The sequence below is a fragment of the Tachypleus tridentatus genome, chromosome 7, assembly GCF_004210375.1.
Source record: "Tachypleus tridentatus isolate NWPU-2018 chromosome 7, ASM421037v1, whole genome shotgun sequence".
Taxonomy (NCBI): Eukaryota; Metazoa; Arthropoda; class Merostomata; order Xiphosura; family Limulidae; genus Tachypleus; species Tachypleus tridentatus.
In genome coordinates this window covers 14,157,637-14,175,097 of record NC_134831.1, presented here as the reverse complement: position 1 = coordinate 14,175,097, position 17,461 = coordinate 14,157,637, and the positions used below count along the sequence as shown (strand labels likewise).

Here is a 17,461-nt window from a genome sequence, read left to right as displayed (position 1 = left end):
TTTCTCTTATTTAATAAATAGTCATAGCAAATTAACAACATTTTCAAGGAGGCCACTTCCCTCCCCCCTGTGAATCTTGAAACAATAAACAAATCAAAATTTCTGTAAAGCATTCTGTAAGGTAATCGCTCAACCACATAAAAGTTCAGTGGTAGAAACAAATTATTAGAAGCTACTTTGTGTATGTTTTGTTTTGTCACAAAGATCGTATAATTGCATACGTACGCTATAAAAAATGCAATACCAGAAACAGTCTTCAACAGCTCTACCTACTGACTCCTTCCACTTCTGTATATTAAGATCACTACAATTAGCTAAATCCTAGTTTTAGTACTTAATTAATTATTATATATATATATATTTCTTGTTTCTCAAACTTTATTTCGTAATTTTATTCTCAAAATCAGATTAGCAATTTTATTATCTGAATTATAATTGACAATTCATATTTCTTGGTTAAAATTGAACAGTTTCACTTTTCGAACTATATTTGGTATTTTGTATTACTTGACCTGTATTAAGCAATTAAGCAATATTTGTTTTTGAAAATTTTAATCATCAGTTCCTGTTTGCAACTACCTTTGGCAAGTCTCCCTGTGGGAATATTATTTAATAAGTTTTTCATCTCAGAAGTGGCTAACTCATTTGGAATTACACTATTAAAATATTTCCTTTTAAAGTAAAAATCTATAACTTACACAATTTCCCACGTATTTTAATACAGTTTTTACTGTCAGTAATATTTAGTTATTAGAGAAATAGTTTATTTTTTAAACAAAACTATCTCTAATAAAACATTTGCAAATAAAATAAATAAAACTGTTGGAATCTCTCTGGATTTATGAATGTTTGTTACGTTTAAAACGTTTTTTTAAACAGTGAGATTTATCGGTCAGACGTGTACCAAACATGTACGATATTACGAAAACATAGCTTTTAAAACTTTTTAAATGTACGTAATAAAAAATAAAACAACAACACTTCTCTAATAAGCATGATATTTTTCAACTTCTTGAAGATAACTCTTTTTGTTTTCTCACTTCTAGGAGGCCTTGACTTGACGATTAGTTATTTTGTAACGTATTTCGTGCAAGGTTAAAGAGAGGATCGTTGTTCTGGGAACCTTGGTTCCTGTGAAGGTGAAATGTAAGAATTCGTCTCCTTAGTTTCTCCAGGCAAGACATTCTAAAGAACAGATTAATAAGGCTTGTTACATGATGTTATTCATAACTTACTGAGAAGAAAGATCGTTACATTTTCTAGATGAGCATGTTTTCCGTTCCGTTTATCTAATTAATTCAGTCTATGAAATATTGGAGCAACAGTTTGATAACCTCAGCGTAATATGTTTCTTAAGAGTATCTGTTTTTGTTGTTTGTTTTTAAGTTAAAAAGTATATTTTATTTTAAAATTAATTTCAAAAACTTAAGTAGAAAGATTCAAGAATCTCTTGTAGTGGGAAAATAAAACACAATTCTATTGAAGGAAATTATACATACATTTCCGTCGCATGTCATGTAAAACCAGTTTAACTCCCTTCAAGAAGGGCTGGCATGGCCAGGTGGTTACGACGCTCAACTCGTAATATGAGGGTCGCGGATTCGAATCCCCGTCATACCAAACATGCTCGCTCTTACAGCCATGGGGGTGTTATAATGTTATGGTCAATCCCACTATTTGATGGTAAAAGAGTAGCCCAAGAGTTAGTGGTGGGTGCTGATGACTAGCTGCCTTCCCCCTAGTCTTACACTGCTAAATTAGGGACGGCTAGTGCAGATAGCCCTCGTGTACATTTGCGCGATATTGAAACCAAACCCTCCAACAAAGACGAATACTTTAACCACTGAAATACAAGTTTGAAAACTTGGAAATTATACGAATGATTTTTCAAGACATCCAGTTTGTACACAAATATCATTTAATATATGGAGCGCTGGACTCGTAATCTGAGGGTCAAGGGTTGGCATCCCTTTCACACCCAACATGCTTACCCTTTTAGCTGTGGGGGCGTTATAAAGTTTCGGTCAATCCCACTATTCGTTGGTAAAATAATAGCCCATGAGTTGATGGTGGGTGGTGACGACTAGCTGCCTTTCCTCTAGTCTTACATTAACAAATTACGAACGGCTAGCGCAGATAGCCTTCTTGTGGCTTTGAACGAAATTAGAAAAAACAACGACAAGCGTTTAATATATTCCATGATTTCCTTTCCTCAAAGGAACTGACGAAACCAATGTCAAAACAAGAAAAACTTTATGTTGTCACTATTATTGTTATTCCACCTGATTAACGTATCTGAACAAAGAAATTCAGGGGAAAAAGATACCTTTTCGTTTGATATTTTAAAGTATTATCCGTTTTACTCTATTAAAAAGGCTCGTTTAGCTTACATGTAATTTATTTATTTACTTCTTTTCCTAGAAATCATCACTTTTAATCTAAGCTGTTCTAAGTAACTGCATACCTGAAAAGATTCAATTCATTAGAGAAAATCTCGTAAGTGGAGAGTATTTTCAAACGTTGTATAAACAAAGAGAATTTACTGAGAATCTGAAATAATTTATTATCCTTTAATTCGAAACAATAAGAACCTAATTCCATTCTAACGGAACTCGAAATCTCCCAATTATTTTATCTTACTAAGGTTGAGTTGTATTCAAAAGAGTTTACGTTTGAAATAAAAAGAAGCAAATTCCTCGAGGATTTGATTCTACACACGAATAATCCAAAAGATTAAATATGTATATATAGAATAAAGTCGTTATGAAGGAGGGCGAGGCTTTGATGAATATGATAACAATAGATAGGAAAAACTGAAGGTCCAAGGACGTCATCCTCTTCACTACGGAGCGAATGTTGTCCGTATCGAAGCTCCTTGGTTGGAGGGGCTGGACGATGGGAGGGGTTAACGACGTCTTATAAAAGGGCTAGGGCAACATTTGATCGTTTAGTAAGCATGAAACCATAAGAAAGAGCAATAAGAAGAGAGAATGTCAACCTTCTGGCTATACTTGACCATAACAGTTTCACTGGTGGCGGCTTCTGTAGACAGTAAGACGATACTTTAGTCCTAGCATAAGACAGACAAGATCTTTAAAATAAAGTGCAGCAGGATACTTACGCAAAAGATATTCGTTGATTCTTACCTAGACCACGTGGTGTTTTTTGTTGGTTTTTTTTTAAAGTTGTTAATACTATGTCAGAATGGAGAATTTTCAAAGTGGTAATAAGTTGACTGTCCTCCTTTTCCAGAATGCGGTGTTAGCAAGTATGCAGATAACCCCTTTGTACCTCGTATCGTGGGTGGCCAAAATGCAGAACCAAATGAATGGCCATGGCAAGTAAGCAATGTTATATAATAGTGGTGTTGGTAGAAATTCTGTTGTTTTGTGTTTGTAGGTGTGAAACGTGTGGCGGTAACACTATAAAGACTTTTTTCTTATATACCCTAACACTATAATAAGTAATTTAGGTTTTCATTACTATTAAGATGTATTAGATTTTATGAAATAAAAAGTAGTTTTATGTTTATATTTTTATTAGGCTTAGTTTACATAAAACAAATAAAGTTAAATTAACCATGTTTGTATCTTATTCTTCCTAATAATAATTCGATACCCATTCTTGAGTTTACTTAAAATAATGACAACCAGTAGTCCTAATAGAATATTATGCACAAATATATTAGCTGTTTATTAGTGATTAACTTCAGTTACAATATACATGGTGGCCTGTATGATACCTGTTAAAATTACAGTAAACAAGTAGGTTTTATATTTCCTGAAGTTTTTTTAATATTCTCTTTTTGTTTTGAGACTTGAAGAACAAAGATCAGGGGAAATTAAAACCCATGTTATTTGAAGAGAAAGACTGATTTTAAATGTACACTAATAATAGACGATTTCATAAACTTTATCTTTATATAAAAGTTTAAAACACAACTATTTCAGTGGCACAACGGTATGTCTGCGGACTTACAATGCTAGAATCCAAGTTTTGATACCTTTGGTGAGAAGAGCACAGATAGCCCATTGTGTTGCGTTGTGCTTAACTTCAATCAAACACAATTATTCTGTGTTATAGTTTCTTAGTTTCATACTGGAAACTTCATCTATAATAGTTTGTAAACTTAACTTTATTACTTTTCCTTTTTTTTTTTGTAGTTGAAATATTGGGCAGTTTCGACTTTTACATTAGTCTCTTAATTGTCGTTGATCGCCTTTTCTGATATTTTGAGAATTCTAAACAAACAAACTCGTGGGAAAAAAAGCTAAAATTAAAATCGCAATGATATTTAGTTCTGATTCATGTTTTTGTGCTATAGGTAAAAATATTATTTTTATCACAAATTTTGTTTTCTCTTCTTCTTGTGATTGTGGTAAAACTTCATCCAACCAAATCCTGAATCTCTCCCTCTTTTTTGTTTCCATAACTTTTGATGTAGATTCTTTGACCGGAATACTAGAATACTTAAAGATCCTTTCTTGTTAATCTCTTGGACAAGCCACTGATGGTTTTTTGTTTTAAAATTTGCGCAAAGCTACATGAGAGCTATTTGCGCTAGCCGTCCCTGATATAGTAGCGTCAGACAAGATGGAAGGCAACTAGCTAGTCCTAACCACCCACTGCCAACTTCTCTCGAGCTGTTGACCATAATTCTAGTTATACACATGTTGCAATACCCTTCAAGTTCTCCAACTAACATAACGTAACAGAGAAGTCATCAAAAGCCATTCACCTGTGCTCTTTTACGAGTCTCCAGCAGCGATGACTCGTCAGTAATCTTACGAACACTTTCAACTCATTAAAAGTCACGCCTACAAAGAAATCTCAAGTTCCACCTACACAAAAAAAACTTCAGTTCTGTTCACTCCAAGTAACACCTATCTGCACATGGAGCGGAAAAAAGACAGGCAACCATCCCTGAATATGCTTGGATTGGTTTAATTTTCGAATTTCGCGCCAAGCCAGTCGAGAGCTATCTGCGATTGCCATTCCTAATTTATTAGTGTAAGACTAGAGGGAAGGCAGCTAGTCATCACCACCCACCGCCAACTCTTGGGCTACTCTTTTACCAACGAATAGTTGAATTGACTGTAACATCATAACGCCCTCACGACTGAAATGGCGAGCATACTTGGTGTGACGGGAATTCGAACCCGCGACCCTCAGATTGCGAGTCGAGCCCCCTAACCACCTGGCCCGAACATACTTGTGGAAACTTTTAACCACAAAATCTACTGCATTTTCTTTCCTCGAACAATCGGTACAAATTAAGATGTCAGAAGAAAAGGAAGTCCCAGACCTCTGTAGAGGATTGATTGCCGTGTAAATGTACAATTGGCGGATTGAGTGTTTCATGTCTTTCAGAAAATCAAGAAATAAAAAAGGAACACCATCCATAACTAAGCAGTCCAGACTGAAGAACATAATGAATAAGCTCTCAAATAACACTTGTCAGTTTGTTTGTTTGTTTTGAATGTCGCGCAAAACTACATATTATAATGCTCTCATGGCTGAAGTTGCGAGCATGTTTGGTGTGACGGGGAATCGAACCCGCGACCCTCAGATTACAAGTCGAGTGCTTTAACCACCTGGCCATACAGGGCCAATTTCGTAGAAAAAATACTTTTTGTCAATTATATGTGTACGAATGTATATAATTATTTCAAACGTTTCGAAGTAACACTTAATACGCTTTATAAACCCTCAATTAAGCAATATAGACTAGTAGTAATTAAATGTGCGTAAAATTAAACTCACTATTTTGCTGGGATTTTTTTTCTTTTAAGATATCTATTCAGCTAACTCATCCTCAGTTTGGTTTCCTGGGCCACTGGTGCGGAGGAGTCTTGATTGATAAGCAATGGATTGTAACAGCTGCTCATTGTATTATCAAGTAAGTTGCTTAACTTATACAAGGGTTTTACCATCATCATCTTTCCTCAGTAAGATAATATATGAAGTAAAAATTTTGATGAGAATTTGAAATTGTATTGATAAATCTGAAAGTAAAAATGTTTATCCTTATTACCCACACCTTGCATGGGTATTGCAATCGGTCCGTGTGTATGTCCATGTTTCCTTGCGCATATCTCATAAATTGATTGATCGATGTACACGAAAAATTTACACATAATGAGAAGTCAGTAAAAGATAGTTCTCCCCAAATTTGGTCTGAATCTAAATCCGTATCCGAATTCTGGATCACATTGAAACCATTTTTTTTATCATGGTGAGACAGGACATTTTCATGGTTTTAGGTTAATAACTCTGTAAAGTGTAAGGGATTTGTACCAAATTTCATGGACACGTTAGGGTTAAGACTTATCTTCACAGTACAAAGAATGATTCGGATTGTTAATTATTCTGAATCTGAGAAGGTTGTTATCTGTTATTTGAATTTCGCACAAAGCTACTTGAGGGCTATCTGCGCTAGCCGTCCGTAGTTTAGCATTGTAAGACTAGATGGAAGGCAGCTAGTTATCACCACCCACCGCTAACTCTTGGGCTACTCTTTTATGAACGAATAGTGGTATTGACCGTAACATTATAACGCCCCCACGACTGAAAGGGCGAGCATGTTTGGTGCGACCGGGATTCGAACCCGCGACTCTCAGATTACGAGTCGAACGCCTTAACCCTCCTGGCCATGCCGGGCCATATGAGAAGGTTTTTCTGAGTTTTTTTAGGGTGTTATATAAACACGAACAATTTCGAAAAGGAGAGGCAGGGTGAGGGTATGCAATTTCTCTCTAATTATTCTTGCTAGCTGCGGTATGAAGGCTCTGTGTTTGTTTGTTGTTGTTGCTGTTATCATGGACAAACTTTTAACTCATAGTTCCGTAATATCTTGACAAATTTCAGGTATAATTACAGCTTTGGACTCAGAAGATCAAACCCTTCCGACTGATATATTGACCGTGCTAAAGGTCTCATAGATTAATTTCCTCTAATCTTGTTTTAAAGAATTTCAATTTGAGGGTAGGCTGGTAGCAGTATTGATGAGTGATAAAACTGAATCGGGTGTTCGCGGGCCCAACGCTTAATGTTGCTGGCGCACTTACATATAACTGATAAAAGAAGGGAAAAAAGGTTTCATAGATTAAGTTACTCTAACTCTGTTTAAAATAATCCAAGTATCGTGGCTCTTGACAATTCTCTCTTGTTTCTCTTTAAATCCATTCAACTTAAAAAAAAAACTCTTACAATTGGTTACTTTTTTCAATCTATTCCAATGTACCTATCCTTCAAATGAAGTTCAATTCTCCCTCGGTAAACACGACATATAGCCTAATGTGGAATTTTCTAATACAAGTAACAGAACAAAAAACTCTGCTGAGTCTCTTAAAACACTATGTTGTCACGTTAACGTTATCAGACGTGCAATGAAATGTTGCATGTTTATATATCATTTGAATTTTTTTTACTATCTGTACGACCAATTGAACCAATTGTTGTCTTTCAGTCCACTTTTTGTTCTACCCCACGCCCAGTTCTGGAAAGTTAGAGTTGGAGAGCATCACATGAAGAAGGAGGAAGGAAACGAAAAAACATACGACGTTTCCAACGTTTACTACAACCATTGGTATTCACAATATGACAATGATATCGCCATGATGCGTTTGTCACAACCAATTGATGTAAACGATAATGTTCAACCGATTTGTTTGCCTGACAAAGACGAAACTTTTATGGGAGCGGACTGTGCAGCTACTGGTTGGGGAAAAGTGGACTTCGGTAAGTCCTTCAAAGTTCACATAAAATGAATTGTGCAACACAAACCATCATTAATTACCTCAAATCCAACACCGTGAGGAGTATGGCCGTAAATTCATCAATGTTTTATACTCACTTGTCTATGTTTTTGTTTTGTTTTTGAATTTCTCTCAAAACCATACGAGAGCTGTCTGAGCTAACCGTCCCTAATTTAGCAGTGTAAGACTGGAGGGAAGACAGCTAGTCATCACCACCCACCGCCAACTCTTTTGGTACTCTTTTAACAACGAATAGTGCGATTGACCGTCACATTATAACGCCTCCACGGTTGAAAGGGCGAGCATGTTTGTTGTGACGGGGATTCGAACCCGCGACCCTTGGATTACGAGTCGAGTGCCTTAACCACCTGGCCATGCCGGGTCCCCACGTGCCTCTAGAGACACTGGCACAGAGGAATTTCTGCAGAATTACAACGCTAGAAACCTGTTTTCGACACCCGTGGTGGGCAGAGCACGGATAACTCATTGTGTACATTTGTGCTTAAATTACAAGCAAAGAAACAAAGCCTCTAGGGAAGTGTTATTAGTTATAATAATTTATCAAAAGTTATCGATGGCACACAGCCCATGTGCAAAACACACATTCTTTGGGCACGTTACCACAGATATCTTAGTTTGTTAAAATATTTACTTTTATAACAGGTAGCATAACAGGTTGAAGAGTCCTATAGGCAGTTCATGTCTCTTCATCTTTCGTTTAGATTCGGCCAACGTTTCGATCACTATACTGAAAAGAATTCCTCTCTATAAACGAAACAGAAACTCGCCCCTTACCTCTCTGTGTATATAAGTAAATAAATAAAAACATTAAAGCATTTTAAATTTAAAGTAGGGATGGCTGATGCTAAAAGTAGAGAAACAAGAAAGAGATGATAATAGTTATATTTTGTGCAAACCTCTTCTTCATTAGACTGTATTTTCACAAGTGAAGTAGAAATTTGCAGAACTTATAATATCAGAATCTCTCTATTGCTTCTATTCTTTTTGTACCAGTTATCCCTACATGTAATTAATAATATGTTTACAATTTATTTACTTGTTTGTACACATATTTTAAGGCTGCGCGGCGATATTTACTCGTTGTTATAGCAATTACAAAATGTCGTATCGTAATGAAGTACGCCAGCTTCGATAATCTCTATCTTTTAATCCTTCTATTTAGTTTATAAGTTTAGTTATCACATGAAATTAGTTTTCAATTAGCATAGTATATCTGCGCGTAACTTAACTGAAGAGCTTGCTTCGTATTTAAATTACAACGTGACAGAAGACAGAAGAACAAAGGGGCAAATTCAATCCTTTGTTTTCTCGTCACTTACAAGCACTTTACGAGCAGTTTTGTGTATTAATTGTCAAGTGCTTTAGACCCAACGCTTGTTCCCGCGATTTGCACATGTTCTAGCGTTCACGTTCTCATAGGCTTGTGTTGGTTGCGTTTTTTCTTTGCTATCCCTACACAGAGGTCTACAACAGTTTCCCTAATACAGTTTATTGGCAGGGCTTTTTGAACAGTCTTAAGAATAGCCGTAAAATTAATTATACTGTATGATAATAAACATGTAAATAAAATAGGCTAGAACAGCGTAAACAGAAACTAAAGTGAAACCTTGTTATTTCTTGTTATGTATTATGTACTAGCTGGAGTACCCGTTCCCTGGACGAAAGTTATGTGAATTCATGATTAGTGAAAGATTTCATATCTTAAGATATGAAATGTGGCTTTCTTTACGTGTAATTATTTTTTGTAAAAACGGTCATAAAAACTGCATAAATGTGAAACTGTAAGTTTTAATATCTATACGCACGGACCCAACAAATTTGGTTAAGAACCATCAACAGATGGCAAAGTAGTGGTAAAAAACACCCATAAAAACCGTAAAATGCAAAACTGAAAATTTGAATGTGCCACCGCGTAGTCCTAATGAACTTTCACACAAACGTTGGTGCAGATCCATTCACGCCCCACGAAGTAGTTATATGGATAAACAACAAAATGCCATTACATTTATATAAACTCCTATTTAAACTTTTTGTATTTTTTACTGAATTTATTTCTGCGTTATAAATATAAAAGTACATTAAAATTAATATTGTAAAAATAAATGAAATTTCCTAACAATCTCACCAATTTCTTAGACTAGGAGATGGTATTAACGCTTACAAAAGTACTTTTGTTTTAATGATAAAAAGTGTTTTAAAAGTAAAACAGAAGATAGGGGGAGTTCGTTATAATCTTTTACCTTAATAACCTAATCCGCTATTCAGTTGAGAATGGCTATGTGGATGGTGAATGTTAATGACATATTAACCTTCCATTGGTCAGCAGTTCCAAATTACTGACGGTTATACCTGTATTTTGAAGTTCTCTGCATGTGGTGATGTTTGGTTTGAAATATCAGACGTTTATGTTTCATTATTATCCATCTGCTTTGTTATGTTAATTTTTAGTAAATGTCATAGATCAGGTTCTACACATTTCTGTAATTATTTCCACTAAAGCTTAGTCTAGAAACGTTACTACATTTATTAATTTCCTACAGAACTGAACTTGTAATACAAAAGTTATGTAATGACTAAAAACAATATCTTATTTAATTATTTCCAGTTCTTTGTAAATAAAGTATAGTTTTTAACTAATAGACCTAAAATCTGGTATTAAAATCAAAATGTTTATTTTTCCCAGTATTCCTCATTAACGTTTATCCTTAAGGTGCCGATTAGGCTGAAATGTACCAATATTTTGTTTGTTTTTGAATTTCACGCCAAGCTACACGAAGGCTATCGGCTCTTGTTGTCCTTACTTCAGTAATGTAAGACTAGAAAGAAGACAGCTAGTCATCACCACCTACCGACAACTGTTGGGCTACTCTTTTACCAACGAATAGTGATATTGATTGTCACATTATAACACCCGCACGACTGAAAGAATGAGCATGTTTAGTGTGACGGGGATTCGAACCTGCGACCCTCAGATTATGAGTCGAGCATCCTAACCACCTGGCCACGCCGGGCTAAATACCAGTACTTTGATGTAAAGTTGTTAATAATCTATTTTATAATTTTTTCTTTGAATATTATATGTCAGCAGTTATTTTTATATAAATTCTTCAAGGAGCCTAAAATGTGCTTTTACGTTAGTGTTCGGTATTGTCAATAATATAGGTATTTTGAACAGTGTCTGTTGAAGCACACATTTTAATAAACTAATCACTTTCATAAGATAGACATGTCGTCCATTTCAGATAAAAAAGGATCCTCTATTCTTAAAGAAGTGAGCGTTCAGGTTTATGACAACTCTGTATGCCACAATGCATACAATAAACAATTTCAAATAGGGATAAAAGATTGGCATCTTTGTGCGGGCACATTAGCGGGCGGAAAAGGAACCTGTCATGTAAGTATATTCTTATGATCTACAGTAGTTGTTAAACAAAAAACTGTACATGATCAAAGTTGTAAAATACAAATTTTTAATTCGGTAACCCTAGAACTACCTATCTCTTCGAATTTTAAAGAAATTTTACTAAACAGTGGACTGAATTCATCATGGTTCTTTGACTTCGTTTGTTGCAGAAGATCAAATAACGACAGAAACACAAAACATTTAAACAAAAATGCTGTTAATATACACTAATTACTGCTGATATTGTCTATAGAAAATGGGCAATATCATATTTTTTGTATCTATATTTTAGCCTTAAGTGTTGTAACAGGCAAAATCATAAAATTATTCAATATGTGAACCCTACTAATAGTAACCGATATGAAAACAAGTTGTAACAGGCAAAATCATAAAATTATTCAATATGTGAACCATACTAATAGTAACCCATATGAAAACAAGTTGTAGCAGACAAAATCATAAAATTATTCAATATGTGAACCCTATTAATAGTAACCGATATGAAAACAAGTTGTAACAGGCAAAATCATAAAATTATTCAATATGTGAACCCTACTAATAGTAACCGATATGAAAACAAGTTGTAGCAGACAAAATCATAAAATTATTCAATATGTGAACCCTACTAATAGTAACCGATATAAAAACAAGTTGTAGCAGACAAAATCATTAAATTATTCAATATGTGAACCCTACTAATAGTAACCGATATGAAAACAAGTTGTAACAGGCAAAATCATAAAATTACTCAACATGTGAACCCTACCGGTAGTGACCGATATAAAAACAAGTTAGTAACTTAATGCTTAAATGCTCTTTTTTTATCACAAGGAAGGACTAATTTAATGTGCTGTGTAATTACTTTAAACGAAGTCATTGGCTTTCTTTAAAAAAAGAAACAGCATGTTAATTTCCACTGAATTTTTATCGAGGTTTAAGATATGCAGGTATATCTCTGAAAAAGTAAATAAGAATATTTTAACTCGTACGTCTATTTTAACTGAATACAACACACTGGAGTTAAACGTCTTTACTTTAATGTATTTAATACTAAACAAACAATATGGACAGCTTGTTTCTTTGTTTTTGAATATCGCGCAAAGCTACTCGAGGGCTAACTGCGCTAGCCGTCCCTAATTTAGCAGTGTAAGACTAGAGGGAAGCACCACCCATCGCCAACTCTTGAGCTACTCTTTACCAACGAATAATGGGATTGACAGTCACATTATAACGCCCCCACGGCTGAAATGGCGAGCATATTTAGTGTGACCGGGATTCGAACCCACGATCCTCAGATTACGCGTCGAAAGCTTTAACCCACCTGGCCATATATGCATAGCATTGGTGACCTTTAGTTATATGATAGTAACTCTTAGAAATTTGATTGGTCGATTGACGCATTTGGCGCAAAGGATCCAGGCTATATGCGCCAAACAATTGATAAAAATGTTAGAAGTAAAAGACTATAAAAAGCAAAATAACAAATAGCAGTTTCAAACTCAATGTATATATACACTGCTGGCCAACATCGTAAGGCCAATGAACATAAAGAAAATATATGCATTTTGCGTTGTTAGACTCAACCACTTATTTGAGTAGAGCTTCGAAAGATGAAAATAAGAAAAGGGAAAATAAAAAAACCTTTTTTAGCATTTAATAGGGAGCATGTGAATACTATGAAATTAGCCTAAATACTAGCTAGTCAAAAGCTTAAGACCATACTGCAACGAAGCGTTAATCGGTAAACACGTAACGAAATTTAGTCATTTGTGTTTAAACATTAGCGTTGTCAACATCTCGCACTGATATTTCCTGTGTTACATTGGGTAGAAACATGGCAAAGGCTAAAAAGTTGACATAGTTTGAACGTGGCAGAATTGTCGAGATGCAAAAGCAAGATCTCTCTCAACGTGCCATCGCTAGTGAGATTGGGCGTAGTGAAACTGCTGTTGGAAACTTCTTAAATGACCCTGAGTGGATACGGAACGAGAATTTCAAGTGGTCAGCACAAGAAAATTTCGTCGGCGTTGAGCAGGAGGATAAGACAGGTTGTCCGGCAAGACACCAGCCAATCGCCGAACCAAATTAAGGTCCTTACGGACGCAGAATGCAGCTCAAGAACAATTAGACAGCATCTACGAGAGAAAGGCTTTAAAAACCGTAAACGTTTTCAAAGGCCACGCCTCCTTTCACACCACGAAATAGCTTGGTTAAACTTTGATGAGTAGCACCAAACATGGGACGTAGAAAAGTGGACGAAAGTTTTGTTCTCTGATTAGAAAAAAATTAATCTGCATGGTCTAGATGGCTTCCAATGTTACTGGCACGATAAGGATATCCCACTGGAAACATTTTCTACACGACACAGTGGAGAAGGTTCCATCATGATCTGGGGTGCTTTCTTCTTCCATGGAACAATGGAGCTTCAGGTTATACAGGGGCGTCAAACAGCAGCAAGCTACATTGGCATGTTGGAGAGAGCATCCTTATTGACTGAAGGCCCTCACCTGTATGGAAATGACTGGATCTTTCAGCAGGACAACGCTGCAATCCACAATGCCTGCAGGACAAAGGACTTTTTCATGGCGAATAACGTGATTCTCTTGGATTATCCAGCGTGTTCGCCCGAAATGAACCCCATTGAAAATGTTTGGGGTGGATGACAAGGGAAGTCTATAGATATGGATGTCAATTTCAAACAGTGGTAATCTTCGTGAAGCCATCTTCACCATTTGGAATGACATTTCAGCCAGCTTTCTGCAAACGCTTATATCGACCATGCCTAAGCGAATGTTTGAAATTATTCGCAATGACGACCGTGCAACTCACTGCTGAGACCTCTTGTTGGGCATTTCCTACCCTGTTTAGGACTGGTATGGTCTTAAACTTTTGACCAGCTAGTATTTAGGCTAATTTCATAATGTTCACATTTTTCCTATTAAACGCTAAAAAAGTTTTTTATTTTCCTTTTTCTTATTTTCATCTTTCGAATCTCTACTCAAATAAGTGGTTGAGTCTAACAACGCAAAATGCATATTTTTTCTTTACGTTCATTGGCCTTAAGATTTTGGCTAGCAGTGTATGTGTGTGTGTGTGTATGTATATATTATCAATTATTGATACATGCACATTTATCAAAACTGGGTTATTGAAAAAGTAAGTTTTTCATTTTCTATAAAATTTCATTTGATTTAATTCATCCACATTAAACACAATTTTACTAAAATGTGTCACATACTATATAAAATATTTTATTTGTCTTGAGAAATAGTGTGTAAATATTTTTCTCCGAAAGTGTATTATATTTCCAGTATTAAATCTTGCAAAATAAATATACTGTGAACATCTACGGCATTCAACTTACATTTTGACAAACTCTTAGACATATTTTTTTTCCATATAACAAACATCTTTAATTGATAAAGCTTCCTGAAATTCAGATTAGTGAACTCAGTTCTTCTTTGTTTTTCGAGTTATTGATGTATTTCTACAATATTGTGTATAGCATGACTTAAAAAAAATAATTTTAGGGGTTTACTTTTGCAGGGAAATAGAAAATTATCTGAGAATATACGAGACAAGAAATAACTAGTTTATCTACCCATCTAATGCTTTCGCAAGAGTGGCTTATTTCTTTATCAAGAGTGAATAGAGTAAATAAAATAAATAACCTTCGATAAGGTTGTAACGCTTTATTTTAGGTGTGCGTTTTTAATTAATCTTTCGATAGTTAGAATAAAAAATATACAACGAATGAAATGCCTACTTCGTGTTAAGTATTAAAAAAATAACTTCAAAACGACTTTAAGTGAGTAAATATAAGACATCGTCTTTTTAAGGCCAGTTACTAAAAATATTTTAAGTTCTTGTTGACCTTCAAAGATTAATTTAAATCTAGGTTAATGGATTCTTAAGTTATTTTTATAGTGTATACGTATACTTACTGGTTTGTTTGAAAATGATCAGCTGAGAATGGAAGGCAGTTACTGGATTGAATGAAAAGTTATTACTTGTTGTCCAGACCTGCTTTTTTTATTTAAGACACTTTAAATTCATACCAAAAGGACTACAATCTAGTTGATAATATTTCTATAGAAGTTGTACCATTTTATAAAATTCAGATTAATTTAAAAACTGAAAACAACTTTATTCTCAGTAAAACTATGATTATCCTTTCGTCGGATGAGTCAGTCTTGAAACTTAGATTAATGGTATATTATCTAGCCTCATTAAAGAATTAGTTTGATTTGCATTGTGATTTCAAGTACTACTAATTTCAATAGTTAATATACACTTTAAAGTAGACTCTATTAATTTACATCTAGGGCGATTCTGGGGGACCACTTCAATGCAAGAAAGGAAATAAATGGTACTTGGCAGGAATCACATCCTTTGGATCTGGCTGTGCTAAGGTCGGTTTTCCGGATGTCTATTCTCGGATCACCTATTTTTTGAAGTGGATTGATTCTAATAAGGCTTTTCATCCCTGAAGAACGAGAATTAATTTCCCATCATAAATTTCCTCATATTCAGTTTCAAGTGCTGTTTCTAAATCTAAATAATTAAAAATGACATTTAACATCACCTTCCAAACGTAATATAATAATTTCGAAGATTTTCCTTTTAAGTTACGAATAATTTCACAGATAAATAAAACAGATGATTCAAAAGAAACAAGAAAATATATGACATCCATATTATTTGTTTTCTTTGATTATATCATTTAATTCATTACACGGCATCTATTAATTGAGTGTATTTTCTACCTTTTGCAACAAATGTTTATATTAACCACTATTTTTTTAAATTTTCATCATATGTGCACTAAACCACTTTTAGCAGAAGTCTACTTTTTTGTATTTATCTTGTTAATTTCTTATGATTTTGAACATTGTGTTTCGACTTCTGGTGATCCCATTAATAAAAAGAGCATCTCTGTTTCATGGTAAAGAAAACAACCTGGACATTTTTTCACACATATCTGAATAAGAAATTTATTACTAAATAACAGAACAATAACAAATATTCTGAGCAATTTAAGTATATTTATCAGTAAATGTTCCCTTTATTAACATTTTCATCATGAAGAGTACAAAACACCCTGTGTTACTAGCACCTAAGCTGAACAGGACATGACTTATTGCTTGGACTGTTAATTTGATGATGCACAGTTCACCTGTTGTCGACATCAAAAATGCATTACACAATTTGAAACCTTGGCTGCGCTATAAGTGTGACTTTCGAATTCCACTATTCGATGACCAAATATAGCCCAAAATTGTGGAATGGATTCTTTGACCAGTTGAGTTTCCTACCTTCAATTCTATCAGTTCAAAATTAGGGTCGGTTAAATATTGTTTATGTAGTTTTCCACAAGAATTTTTGAGCAACCAAGCGAAACTACAGTAATTTTTATAAAGACATTTTATTTGTTGAACTTCACGCAAAGATGGCTGATGGTCACTCGTAGCCAGTTCTTCTACTACTCTTTGCTAATGAATAGTGGGGTACACCGCACATTATAACGCTTCCGCAGCTGAAAAGGCAAGCAGTTAACCGATTGGTTTAAATAATGAGACGCGTAAGTTGTGAGTCAAGTGTCCTAACCATCAGGATATGCCAAGTCTCTACAGACTTATTTTTGAATTTAATATTTTGGGAAATGACGATAAAACTATATGTGTCACTTGTGATTACCAAAACTGTGAAAGCCGTAGAGCTTATGGTTGAAAGCAAATAGTCTATATTAATTTATTTAGTATCATTTGTAGTATCAGAAAACGCATTTTGCTGTCCTTTTCACACGTGTCTAACAGTCGTTCCAAAGACTACCAACCATTAACTATACTTTTAGCAAAAAAAATACAGTAACTGGAGAATTACAAGTGATAAGTCCACATCTTTCAACAGAAAGTATAGTGAGTCATCAAGGGTATTGCCTTGAGCTTGAGTCTCTGATATTTTAGTTTTTAAACACTAAATCAACTGGATTCACTGGCACCCGCAATTCTGACGAATTCAATATCAGCAGCTTTGTTATTCGTAAATTATATCATTCGTTTTCTAGTATTGTACTCTGGACACAATGTTATTTTAGCCTCTTAAGAGTTAATATATTTGTTTTACAATTCAGATACACTGAACTTGCCGTATGTAGTCCTTCTTGAAGAAAACATATGAAATTAATATCTGTTGCAATTGTAGATACCACTAGACATATTAAAGACTTTTTTATAATAATGCCCCAAGTTTTTGTAATATTGTAGGTTTAGAGCACGGA

At 34.6% G+C, this 17,461-nt stretch overlaps 1 protein-coding gene across 1 annotated transcript; it reads left to right on the top strand.

The window, feature by feature from the left end:
• Window positions 1-2,901: 2,901 nt before the first annotated feature.
• On the top strand, window positions 2,902-16,030 carry LOC143255164 (trypsin-1-like). The gene is made up of 6 exons (XM_076510408.1): window positions 2,902-3,051; window positions 3,253-3,341; window positions 5,793-5,899; window positions 7,469-7,740; window positions 11,021-11,172; window positions 15,507-16,030. Exons 1-6 carry the CDS (start codon window positions 2,991-2,993, stop codon window positions 15,669-15,671), a joined length of 846 nt encoding a protein of 281 aa, XP_076366523.1. The 5' UTR covers window positions 2,902-2,990; the 3' UTR covers window positions 15,672-16,030.
• The last annotated feature ends 1,431 nt before the right edge of the window (window positions 16,031-17,461 follow it).

Excerpts from the sequence above, each read along its gene's own strand:
- LOC143255164 (XM_076510408.1), top strand. The coding sequence starts at position 2,991 with ATGTCAACCTTCTGGCTATACTTGACCATAACAGTTTCACTGGTGGCG. Across the intron at positions 3,342-5,792 it reads CAAATGAATGGCCATGGCAA|ATATCTATTCAGCTAACTCA; the intron begins GTAAGCAATGTT and ends TTTTCTTTTAAG. Across the intron at positions 11,173-15,506 it reads GCGGAAAAGGAACCTGTCAT|GGCGATTCTGGGGGACCACT; the intron begins GTAAGTATATTC and ends ATTTACATCTAG.